We start from the raw sequence: 12,696 nt of genomic DNA on the forward strand, positions 1-12,696 counted from the left end.
GTACAGGCGCTAATTAATGAGACAGAAATACCGTATCATTTCAGTTGTCTGTTAAACATAAGTAACAATGGATTACTTCATGAAGCTATCATGTTTGTAAATGATGTAAAATCACTTATAATAATAACTCTCTATGAAATACTAACACAGAAATGACTTAGAATAATAAAAATAATGATATGTTTGCTTATATTTCAGGTTCGATTACTTTTAAAAACTTGTTTTAGTGGACACCTCTCTTAACGGACAATTTTCCTCGGAACCGACGGTGTCCGCAGAAAGGAGGTTCGACTGTAGTAGTAGTATGACCTGGTCAAGAATTACAATTTAGGCCTATTCCAAATTATAGCGCAATAATTCGCTAAATAACTCAAAATTCAACCATGAAAAGAGCCGTTCCTTAAGAAAATCTTCTTCCTCTTCACTTTTATTCAAATCTACATTCATTTTATTCAAAATTAGCAGAGAAAAGGGGGGGGGGGGAGTTGGCTTTCTGCTCTGGCTTGGAGGAAAAATTTGCCTCCAAGTCAGATAGATTCTTCCACCACCAGTGTAGTGAATTGAGATTTTCCGACTCACTGGATACGCCTAGGAAACAGATTAGTAAAAGGGCATAGTTTTTGCCCCGGGACTTTCCACTCTTCGACTCCCCCCACTCCACCCGCCGAAAAAAGACGAAGAGTGTTCACGGATCACGGCTGTCTGCGGCTTGGTCATTCCATCTCTGGAATTTTGGACTGTTAGATCAGCAGTGGAGTAGCCTATTGTTCATTAAAAGGGAGAAAATGTGTGGTTTTTAATTTGATCTAGTATTTCATATGAAAGTATTGCTTTTAATCGCGCCATTCCTACTGACGTCATTGTAATGACCTATGTTAATTTCAGTTGGGAAAACCACTAAAGCAGTCTTTCTGCGGACGTAAAAAGGCAGGTGAAGAGTGAGTGTCTGCCATTATAATGAAAACTCCCCAACCTGATTGTGACTGATGGTAAACAAGCGAGCCTACCATTACAATGAAAATTCCCTAACCCAGTCTTCATACGAGAAAAGACGTTTGGTGAATTGCCCGTCGCGTTTCTAGAGTAATGTTAAGAGCTATGCAATTTAATACAATCTTGCTCACAGCGTGTACACTAACCTAGAATTCTGTATACAATGTAGAATTCCGTAGCGAAGCACGGGTACTGTACATCAGCTAGTACCTATATACATATATCAGAGCCTCTATCCTCTTTAATCAGAGCTTCACGATCCATTGCACACCAGGGCATTTCCCCTACGGTGAGCACCTTGAGCGGAGATTCAAGTCCCTGAATAATTTTATATACCGGTAGTAATCAATATTACACAAAGATGTATGAGTCATAAGACAAAACACGCTTCTCCAGTTGTCTAATTTTGCTTTTCCAAAACTTTCTTTTAGTCCTGAGCCGCTCGGATCATTTGGATTAAATTTGATCTTTTTACACATATTTCGTGAAATGCCTGTGTTACGAACCAAGTGAAACTGTGTATAATAATTTTCACATACACCAGACATTTAAATTACGCGGAGATGTCGAAGCGCGCATCAGCTGCTTGATTCCGCGGGAAAAAGAACCTTCGCGTCATCACTTTGCGCGGTAGTTTTCTTTTATATTAAAAAACTCTTCGCTAGGATCGGGCAATCATTCGATGCCAGTACTATTTCAATTAATTTTATATCCTTTAAACTTCGGAAAGATCCAAAAGTTCTACTGAAAGCTGAAATGTTTCGAATCACTTCGTTATTACAAAATTATTTTTGGCGCGCTTACTAGCTTGGTGATTAAATGCCTTTATGGCGCTACTTAATTCCATAGAGAATTTCGTAACTAGGACTAGTGGGCGTAACGTAGCGTTTGGTTAATGACAGACGGTCCTTAATACGTATTTTACTGGCACTTACGAGAGTCAGCTGATTCTTCGAGCATTTTGTTTTGCAAGTTTGGAGAGTAATTTGTCTTCTTTTCCCGCCACTTGGTAGCCTGTTCCTATTCAGTGGCAGTCGAGTAGATGTGTAGAGTTGTGTGTGTGTGATAGCTAGAACCAGGACATAAAATGGGTTTGCTGGATGACCCAGACGACAATATATTTAAAAGGCATCAAGAATTATGTACCAATTTGAACATGGATAAAGATGCAGCTGATCAAGCGTGGCATAGTTATGAAACAATTCGACAAAACTATACTCTGGAGGTAAGATGTTTACTGTTTGTGAAGGATATTTAAATTTCCGCATGATTCTTTTTTTAGTGTTTTGATCTCTTGTTTATTATTTTCACTCTCAACATCGTTCTTTCCGCGTTTTCATTAAAATTCCAGGATCATAAGGAAGTAGAGTGACTTGACACATATTTATATCTTGATTCTTGGTTTACTCGAGTCCACTTAATTGCCTTGTGAAAGAAACGAAGAATATTAATGATTTAATGTTATCAACTCAAGATTATGCAGTGTTAACTGGATGTTGATATGTAAATTTCAATCTGTACTCCCCACTGAATGTGTCTTAACCTGGCCCTTTCTTGGAAAGCTATTTGGTATCATATTTTTCATGTAAATACCTGTTGAGTAGATTGTTGGTCCATAATTTATAGTAGTATGAATCATATATTGTGGCTGATATGTTCCTCTATTCTACGAAGTTAATGTGGTTATGTCTCTAGTCTGTTATGTTTTGTTGCACTGACCTGTTCAAACTGTGTGTGCTAATATTTGCTCGAGTACTGCAGGTACTGAATATTCTTTACATTAGTTAAAAGTCCATTATTGTATTCATTGGTACCATAAATATGATTCAAAGGACGAACTCTCACTACATAACATAGGTGTTATAGTGTAGAGTTATGATTTTCAAGTAACGTAATGGGGTTTTGCCTTATCCGCAACACAACATAGCATACGATTTAATTATTTCTTTTCACAATATTGTGCAATGAAGCTGTCTTGACTGACAGACTACATATTTGTGATGGCAGTTCTGTCAATGCCAGGCAAAATGTTGCTCTAGTTCAATAGAATGCAATGATAGGAAACAGCTGATAAATTTGAATTGGCGAAACTATAGTGAACGGTACTCAAGGTTTAGTAACACGAGCCACTGGTAGGTGGCGCACGCCAGTTCACTGTCGCACTAGTAGCGCTGACAGGGAGCGCTAAGAGGAACGACAATGCTGCCAACTGTTGGTTGTTTGTTTGATATGGCTATACTTCTTTGCTATCTGTCTGTGCTCACCGGTAACTTCCTGCAGCGTGTATGAAAATTAATCTGATATGAAAAGAGCGATCTGCGCGTCTGCATGTGGGATGATGATGTAGGGAGAGTGTGAAACCTGGTCTGCACATAGCCTTCTCCTGTCAAATAACACCAAGGGGTCTACGCAAGGCTTAACGTCCCCATACGGTGCATGAACCACTATCATCAGCATCATATACCATCACTCCATATGAACACTGCAGAGAGTTTTGGAATTGGGCCCAGGCTTTTGGCATACAGTTCTGGTGATTAGAAATTGTATACATGTGCTGACCAACATTCTCAAGGTGAACATTTTTGCCACCTACAGGACCCAAATTAGCTAACCAGTGTCAAACCATATTATAGACTTGGCACCATAACGATCATGGCCACCAGGCAGGCTTATGTTAATATTACATCAGTATGCCTCATTGATGTTCATGGAACAGCTTTTTCCTCATCATTTTCTTGATTTCTGTGTATTGAGATTCACTATATCATGCTAAGCTTTAATACTGAAGAAAACAAGAGTTTCTAGGTTGCAGCAATCTGACACATGATTTGAATTGTAGAGAATGAATGGAATTGCAGTTGTGCACCTCTTCCTTATTTAGTCAGGGTCTTGGTTCCATTGACATCAAATGCAAAGAGTAGAAATTCAACCCCAGTATCAGACTTAACATGCATTAGGGAGATGGTGGGTTCGAACCCCACTGTTGGTAGCCGTGAAGAGGGTTTTCCATGGTTTCCCCATTTTCACACCAAACAAATACTGGGGCTGTACCGTGATTCAGGTCACAGCTGCATCCTTCCCTCTCCTAGGCCTTTCCTATCCCATCATCGCCAAAAGACCTATCTGTGTTGGTGCAACGTAAAGCAAATTGTAAAAAAATAGAAAAAGAACAAGAAAAAATTCAACTTAACAGGTAATTGGCTGGTAGTATGTTGTCGACAACTCACTTATGAGTGTGAATGGCTGATGTATGCCATGTAGAACAGTTTTATTGCATCAAAATGACAATAATATGGAAGTCAGGTTACAGTACTTTGAATTTGTAAATATCCCTTTGCAATTTTGTCTTCCTTTTACTACAGAAGCATAACTTTTACAATATACAATAGTACACTTTTCCTTGTGTTGTGTGTGGGAATGTTCTTTCCTGTCATTGTCAGGGTTTTGTTATGATTGACAATGTCCATAATAATTGTGCTCTCGTGTGGGAGTTGTGCTCAGTAATCTTTCTTGAAATCACTACTGTCATGTAGAACTGTTTCCTGTCTCATGAGATCATAATTTCTTTTAGTTACGAACACAGTATGACTAAAGTCACAAGTTTATCATTTTCAACCCTGCAATTACGGTTTCTATTATTCAAATCTTTTCACTCTAGAGCTGCTTAGTCATTAAAACATATTGGTTTGTGCCAAATTATTTTGTATAACCACGGAAAACCATCTTCAGGACTGCCGACAGTGGGGTTCGAACCCACCATCTCGTGGATGCAAGCTCAACTTCACGTCCCTAACCGCACAGCCAAATCGCCCAGGAGTAGAAAGTTTCATCATATCGATCCCTAATATATACAATTCATCAAGGTTGGATGTTGTAGCCAGAGCTAAAGCTTGTAGAAGGCATTATTGATTCTTTTAGATGTAAAATTATTATTATCCATGACAGGCGTAATAAGCTATCTTTTTCTCAATTGTGTGTACCTGTATGACGTATGATATATGATTGTAAACCATTGCATGGTTAGTTTTACACTTGTAGTCACGATTGAAATTTTTTTTCATTTGAACCTTTATAAATGTCCAGTTATTGTGCTCCCCTTACCTCTTACATTTCCGTATCTGTGCTATAACCAACAAGCATTTCTAAGATTTTTACTCTCTGTAGTAGGTACAAAAATAAAAAATCTGCTTCTAAAATGAAAAGGTTGTTTCACTTGCTCACATGTCACTTTAAATTAGAGGAATAGTCTTTAAGTTGTCCAGTATGTCAATTGAATGCCATCATAAGGTACTGGTACATGTGCATAGTTTCTCTAAGAGTTCCATTAATGCGTAATTAAAGTAATAAATGCACCAAATAATGTTTAATCCTCCGAAGGATCCTAAAGTCTTCCTCTAATTTTATCTTTATTCCCATTGACAAGCGTACTTTCTTGAAATATGGTTGGAATAGAAATGCTATATTCAAGTCAAGAGAATTAGTACACTTTACTACTTATTGTAGTATGTTGGTCATCATTGTGCTTGAAAGCAGTACAGATATATGGTAAATGTTCCATATACGTGAAGTCTAAGCGTGGGCTACCTTAACCTTTATTCAGCTTCAGGTGCACTTACAATTGCAAGTTATTTCTTTTAAATCTGGATCTGTAATAAGACGAGACAATATTTTCAGTGATATTCAAGTTTAAAATCTGTATAAAACTGAAATTAAGTGCGTTGGTTCTAAATTTTCATGGACAGACAAGTATTGTAGATGAGAAAGATAAAGCTTTATGAAATACACTGGTATGTAGGTAAGTACCAGTATCATGTGTAGAACAAAAACTATATCCATGACCCAACAGCTTGTTAGAACATTGGCCTGCCTTGCCAAGTCAAGTGCTGCCCAGCCAGATAGCCAGAAGATACTGGAGTGAATGTGACTAACGTGAAGACATCCTTAGCTGTATTGCTTGGATTTCTTGACCAGGTCCGCTGCGTCTCGTATGAAGAGGAGCTTATTTGGTTATACAAGTCTTCAGTGAATCCCATTCCAATTGCACAGACACAATTAGGTCTTGTGGCAACGCCAGGATAGGAAAGGCCTAGGAGTGGGAAGGAAGTGGCCGTGGCCTTAACCAAGGTGCAACCCAGCATTTGCCTGGTGTGAAGGTGGGAAACCACAGAAAACCATCTTCAGGGTTGCCGACAGTGCTCGAACCCACTATCTTCCGGATGCAAGCTCACAGCTGTGCAGCCCTAACCGCACGGCCAACTCGCCTGGTAACCTAATCCTCATATTAGTTCCAATTACCGCAGCTGTGATACATGGGTGAAATGTCTTTTACGAAGTAATGTACAACGAAGTAAGAAAACCAGTGAAATGGGGCCCCTTAGTGATTCTCCCTAAATGATAGTGGCAAAACAATGTGAAATTAAAGAGAAAAATTATAATAGCAACATAAGCCCTATATTGTCGTCATCACATGCTTGTGGCCGTAGTAGTGGGTACTTTTAGCATATTGTTCTCAGAGAGTGGCACTTTTAGCATATTGTTCTCGGAGAGTGGCACTGAAACCGTAATGATTCCATTGTCACACACGAGGCATTAGGTTTGTCACCTCTAATTTCCTCATACTCCCAAACCCAACTTCTTGTTGCACAGTATAGCCTCATTGCTGTTCAAGTATTCATTCCTCCTTGTTCATCTTTACTAACAGCTCGTCTGTGTTTGATTCATTACTTATTGTCCAGACTGGAACCGTACCTCTTGTAGCAAAGTCGAGAAAATTCCAGAATGTTCAAAAGTGTGTATTTTTATGCTAGAAAACAATCATAGCTGTCTGTGAGAACCAAACTCCATTACTCGAAAGAAAAGCCTATTTCGTTCCTCTCTGCTTCTTTGCCAGCTCGTGTTTTCTGTGTAGAAGGGTTTGTAACGGCCTAGTTCAAAACATATAGTCGTTTGCGTATCCATGTTCATCCATGTACGCGTTTTTGAGCAAGGTATACTTTCTGGATGCGTTGATTGTTGTACCTGGAAACACTAAACATGGTTTACACCTTGAGCCCTAAACATAACATTTGTCCACAAACAGACTACGCTGGCTTAGCAGGGGGAGAGGTGATACTCCCACGTGGCACGTCCTAGGTGGCGGATAGGAGGGTCCTAACCGACTTGCCGGCGGACTTGAGGGAAATAAAATACCTCTCGCAGACCAAACATACAACCCCCTGTGGTTGGGGGACGCAGACGAAAAATATGCCCACGGTATCCCCTGTCTGTCGTAAGAGGTGGCTAAAAGGGGCGACCAAGGGATGATTATATTAGAACCATGAAACTCCTTGTGATTAGTACCACCACGCGGGGAACACCAAGTGTCGCTTTTCCTTGCGCCTAGTACCACTATGTTAGGTACCAAATAGGTTTGTGATTAGTAGCAAACGAGAGCGTGATGGCTTTTACAGTACCTGTGATTAGTAGCACTATATGAGCGACACCATGGGATGACGAAACCCATGGTTCTGGCTTGCCTTTGATTAGTACCCACTATATGAGGAACACCACGGGATAGTACGAGTCCCTGTGGTTAGTACACTTAGGTTTGCGTTGCCTGTCAATGGCGCCGCAAAGTGCGAAACACCCTAGGTCTGTAATACATGTGCGAATTTCATTACCTGTGAGTAGTACCATAATGTGTGGAATATCGCGAGGCTACGCTACTCTTGATTATTACCGCAACATGACAAATACCATGGTTCTACTTTTCTAGCGATAAGTACCATTATGAGGGGCCGATGACTTGGATTTTGGTATCCTTTCGACTACAAGCATCATCGATTCAGTATCGTGCTGTAGAAGCAGTCCCTTGGTCAGTAATACTATTGTTTTACGCCAGCTCCTGTGCATGTGAGGCACTGTGGGTCGGTTCCACTAATCATTTTAAATTCATATCCATCCATTCATTCTTTGTCCTCACGTTTTGAATTGTGGTCAGTGGAGGATTTTGGGTTTTTAATTTGTCATTTCATTTCGTCCCATTTCGTACCATTAGGGGCCGATGACCTCAATGTTAGGCCCCTTTAAACATCAATCATCAGAAAATTTGTGTGAGAACCTGGTTGAAGGTATTCAGTTCTTCTGGGTTGAACCATGTTGTTGTTTTATGTAGGCCTACCTTAACATACAGTATTCAGAAATTTTGGTAGAAATATAGTGTCTGCCCCGCAAGGATTATTACATAATATGTTAGTTTCAATGCTGCTATTCTTACCTAGAAATGATTCTGGAGGAGTGATGTGTTCATTATGCCTGCCAGGGTCCAACCCACCCACCCCTAGAAGTATATTTACTTTTATAACCTAAAGTAGTGTTCCAGGCGCCATTATCCATTGCTTCTGCCAAGGATCACGGACATTGGCCGACATTACCAACCACTGCAAAAGGAAAAAAAAAACTAATGATGCTCACGAAGTTTGAAAGTGTCATGGCGTCGCACGTTAACCTTACACTTGTGCAATTCCTCCTTTAATCTTGGGTCTTTTGGCAAGAAATAAAGATCATTTATTAGCTTTAACATATTTTTGCACATCCAGGCCAATCTGTCATGAGAACAGTATCTCCACTCCCTTCGAGAGACTTTATCTATAGCCGCGATGCATACTGGCCGCACGGCAAGAAAACAGGTAATTTAGTAGTTGCAACCTATCTTTGCACATCCAGACCAATCTCTGTTATGAGAACAGTGGCCCCGGGGCCACATTCCCTTCAGGGGGGGCTCTTTTCTATTGGTGCAGTGCATACTGTCCGCATGACAAGAAAAAAAAAAAGAAAATAGCCATATCAAACCAACAGCTAACAGTTGGCAGTAGTGCTATTCTACTCACCTCTACCTACCTCAGCGCTACTAGTGGAAACCTAAGTATTGAACAAAGTGCAGTCACGTCGCGTGTGCCACATAGTGGTGCCTCGTGTTACTAACATTGCGGGGCTGACTCTATAGTTTTGCCGACATTTTGAATACATTGTAGTATTGTTTGTATGGGTGACTGAAGTACCTTTACTCGATCTGAGGTAATTGGTCGGTCTCCTCAGGCAAGGTATGCTTAAAACAACAAACTGTGGAAGCTTCACATCTAAGGTGGTTGAAAATAGTCTGTTATGCATTTATTCGTTAAAACAATTCCCAACGAGTTGTCCAGATTGTCCTGGGCATCTGTATGATAAATCAGTAGGGCCTAGTGGTTAGAAAATCGCATCCTTTCATGTACAGTACCACAACTGCCACTTAGGTGCTGTGTGGCCGAGACGGTAAAGGCGTGCTCGGTTCACCTGGAAGGACGTGGTTTTTATTCTCTGCCAGGAAGTTGAAAATTTTAAGGAACGGTATTTCCACATCTGGAGGTGCACTTGGCCCTGAGGATCACTCGGCGTACACCAAAAATGATTACTAGGTTAATTCCTTGTGGCAAAGGCAGCTGGGTGTAAAGCTAACCACTCTACTCCAATAAGTACTGAGGTTATGGATAGAGGAAGCCTTTACATTCCATCCCTCCTAGGGCCTTCATGGCCTGCATGAAGATGATTTTGCTGGAAATAGAGGAACCGGATAGCTGAGGGATATTGTCACTGGCCTTTCACCAAGGCAGCCCTGGTTTAAATCTTTGCTAATGCATATGAGACTTTTGAAATATGAAGACACATCGCTGTGGATCAGATTCTGTGTTAAACTGGAGGAGGTGCTGTAGCTGTGATGTGATGATATTAATAGTATAAAAACTATAGTCCGCACACTTTATGTTGGTGCATTTGTGTACGGGGGTGAGGAGTAAGGAGGGAGGTGTCCCGGTATCGATAGTGCTACCAACCGAAGGAAAATGAAATCTGAATTGAATCGAGAATATGATCGATCGATACGAAGTTTCTAAACCGTTATCATCTTAAGCCAACAACTATGTCACATACACATTATACAACATTATAAAACATTTCTCGATGCGAATCTTGTTCCTAGCATGAATTCTATACTTTGGCTTTGTTGTGTAAACAACAACAGTACTAGTACGTAAAGCGTACGCCAGATGTCGCACAACGATGCTTAAGCGATTCATAGTTTGTGTTTCAAAGGTTGCCAGTACGAATCTCGAAGATCGCCGAGGTCGACCGATTCAGCACTAGGGTGTAAATGCACCAACATAAAGTGTGCGGATAGTACTTGTTTCTTAGAATATCTAGCCAACGTTCAATATTTTGCAAAATAGCAGTGAAGACATTTTTAGTTGGAAAATAATTGCACAGAATGTGATGGACTAATATTCCTCTCTGACCTATTGCTTGAGTTAAATTATGCAAGAATGCAATATTTTTACACTTCAAAAACTTGTTCCTTGCATAGCCTATTGTATATATTTTCATGAAATATAGCCTTTGACATGTTTTCAAATATCATAATATTGAGAAAAAGGGAACACCATGTCTGCCTTATCTATTGGCCAAGTATAATATTCCTGTTGGTCAGCCGGATGTCAAAGGCTTCCTGTTTGGATCCAGAGGTACCCTGCCAAAGGACGCATCCACTACCCTCCAAAATTTGAAAATTCAGTTATATGAATTGGAAGACATCTTGTTACAGATTTTAAGACATTTCTTACAAATGTTCCAGTTTTATTTATACCTGACATCATAATCTCTGGCTAACTATAATTTTTTCCTGTAAAAAATTTATTATTATTATTATTATTATTATTATTATTATTATTATTATTATTATTATTATTATTATTATTATATAGGGCCTACTAACATTTTTTACTTTATGTATTTTGGACTTACATGGTCTCTCAGTAACCGTGTGCAGGCATTTTGACTTGACACCATCTATGTTGGGTGAGTGAAATACGGAGAAAGGAATTATACTTGCATCTGAGGAAGAAAACACTATTTGAATTATGGCCCACAGTCCCAAATAGTTGCAGTACTTTGAAACAAGAGAGAGATTTTCTTTTGCAAACATTTAAAACATAAATCAACCTAAATAATTACCATCGTAGAAGAATGCAAGTTGTAGAATAACGTAAACGTGTGCGTTTTAAATACATTTAAGATCGAGCAAGTGGCCATGCGGTATGGGTCGTGCTGCTGTGAGCTTGCATTTGGCAGATAGTGGGTTCAAACCCCACTGTCGGCAGCCGTGGAGGTGGTTTTCTGTGGTTTCCCATTTTCACACCACTGAGCTCGATAGCTGCAGTTGCTTAAGTGCGGCCAGTATCCAGTAATCGGGAGATAGTGGGTTCAAGCCCCACTGTCGGCAGCCCTGAAGATGGTTTTCCGTGGTTTCCCATTTTCACACCAGGCAGGTGCCGGGGCTGTACCTTAATTAAGGCCACGGCCGCTTCCTTCCACTTCCTAGGCCTCTCCTATCCCATCGTCGCCATAAGACCTATCTGTGTTGGTGCAACGTAAAGCAAATTGAAGGGGAGAAAAAACACCATTAAACCCTGGAATGCTAACGATTCGTAAATTTTATGATCAAGGAAACATTTCAGGTTATTTTTCAAATTCGGGCCGCTTGATAGCGCGAAGCGTCTCAGTACATTCCTCGCTCACTCCCCACTCCTCAGTATGCTGTAAACAAGAGACGTGGATGGTATGTGTGCACCGTTACTCAGTTGCAATCGTAAATTTTACGAGTGATTAGCTTTAACGCGAGTTTAGGCGTGGTGTTGTATGTTTACTTTTTCATATCTTTTTAATTCTCATGCTGATGTATCATCAGTATTAACAAGTGTTGACGTGTACGTAGGAAATGTGGACTCTTAACGTTCCCCTGACGGAAGAATTGAAATAACCGTTACAGTAGTAGTGTACATAAACATTCATGGATATGAATATATGATTTCAGTAACATTGCTTGGTGTGCGCATTTCTCCTCAAAACAGTAAACTATTGTCTTAGTGAGCATTGGCTCGTTATTGCAAGGATAAGCTTCTAAAACTCTCCAAAATTGAAGACGTTCTGAACAGATTGACCGATGGTTCTGCTGATGAAATAAATAGTGGCCACTTTGTATATTTTATGGGATGCTCAATTTGGCATGCATAAACGCTTTCGTTATTTTCAATCACAATGTGCACAGGAAGAAACTCCCATTACTTTCAAGAAGATCGTTTATGCTGAAGTTACACGAAGAATTGGTAATGTCATGGCTAAATTTAAGGATGTAAATCCCAACACTATATATATATATAATAATAAAAAATAAAAATAAAAAAACCGAATATTTCTACCATTCTCAGAGCAGCTGAAGTGAACCAACCCAACATTGTGGTGGCCAACAAACGAACATGCTCCTTGTGTCCCTACCAGAAGAGAAGAATGACTAAAAATTACTGCATTCACTGCAAGAAACCATTTTGTGCAAATGCTGGGGCTGTATCTTAATTAAGGCCATAGCCGCTTCCTTCCCACTCCTACCATCATTGTCGTAAGACAGCGTGCAACAAGGAATAGTAAGAGTTCATACTAGCGATTTTCAAAAATCTGTGAAGTCAAATGGTACTCGGTATATATTCATATAAAAGTTCTCACTTGCTTACTCACTGAATACAAAAGTAAACATTTTCCAAACATTTCATGTGTCAAAAATTTTAGTATCACATGAATATGTAGATAAATCCTTAATAACTATGTAAAATAATTTTTTGGTTATCTAATCAAGATTTT

General features: G+C 39.7%; 1 protein-coding gene across 1 annotated transcript in view; it reads left to right on the forward strand.

Moving 5' to 3' along the window:
• The first annotated feature begins 2,032 nt into the window (after positions 1–2,032).
• Positions 2,033–12,696, forward strand: part of LOC136872483 (retinoblastoma-like protein 1) — a 158,224-nt gene continuing 147,560 nt past the window's right edge. Inside the window, exon 1 of the mRNA XM_067146289.2 lies at positions 2,033–2,218. Within this exon, the coding sequence (XP_067002390.2) occupies positions 2,081–2,218 (138 nt within the window). The 5' untranslated portion in view covers positions 2,033–2,080. The remainder of the gene's footprint in view (positions 2,219–12,696) is intronic.

This window comes from Anabrus simplex, chromosome 4 (assembly GCF_040414725.1).
Source record: "Anabrus simplex isolate iqAnaSimp1 chromosome 4, ASM4041472v1, whole genome shotgun sequence".
NCBI lineage: Eukaryota > Metazoa > Arthropoda > Insecta > Orthoptera > Tettigoniidae > Anabrus > Anabrus simplex.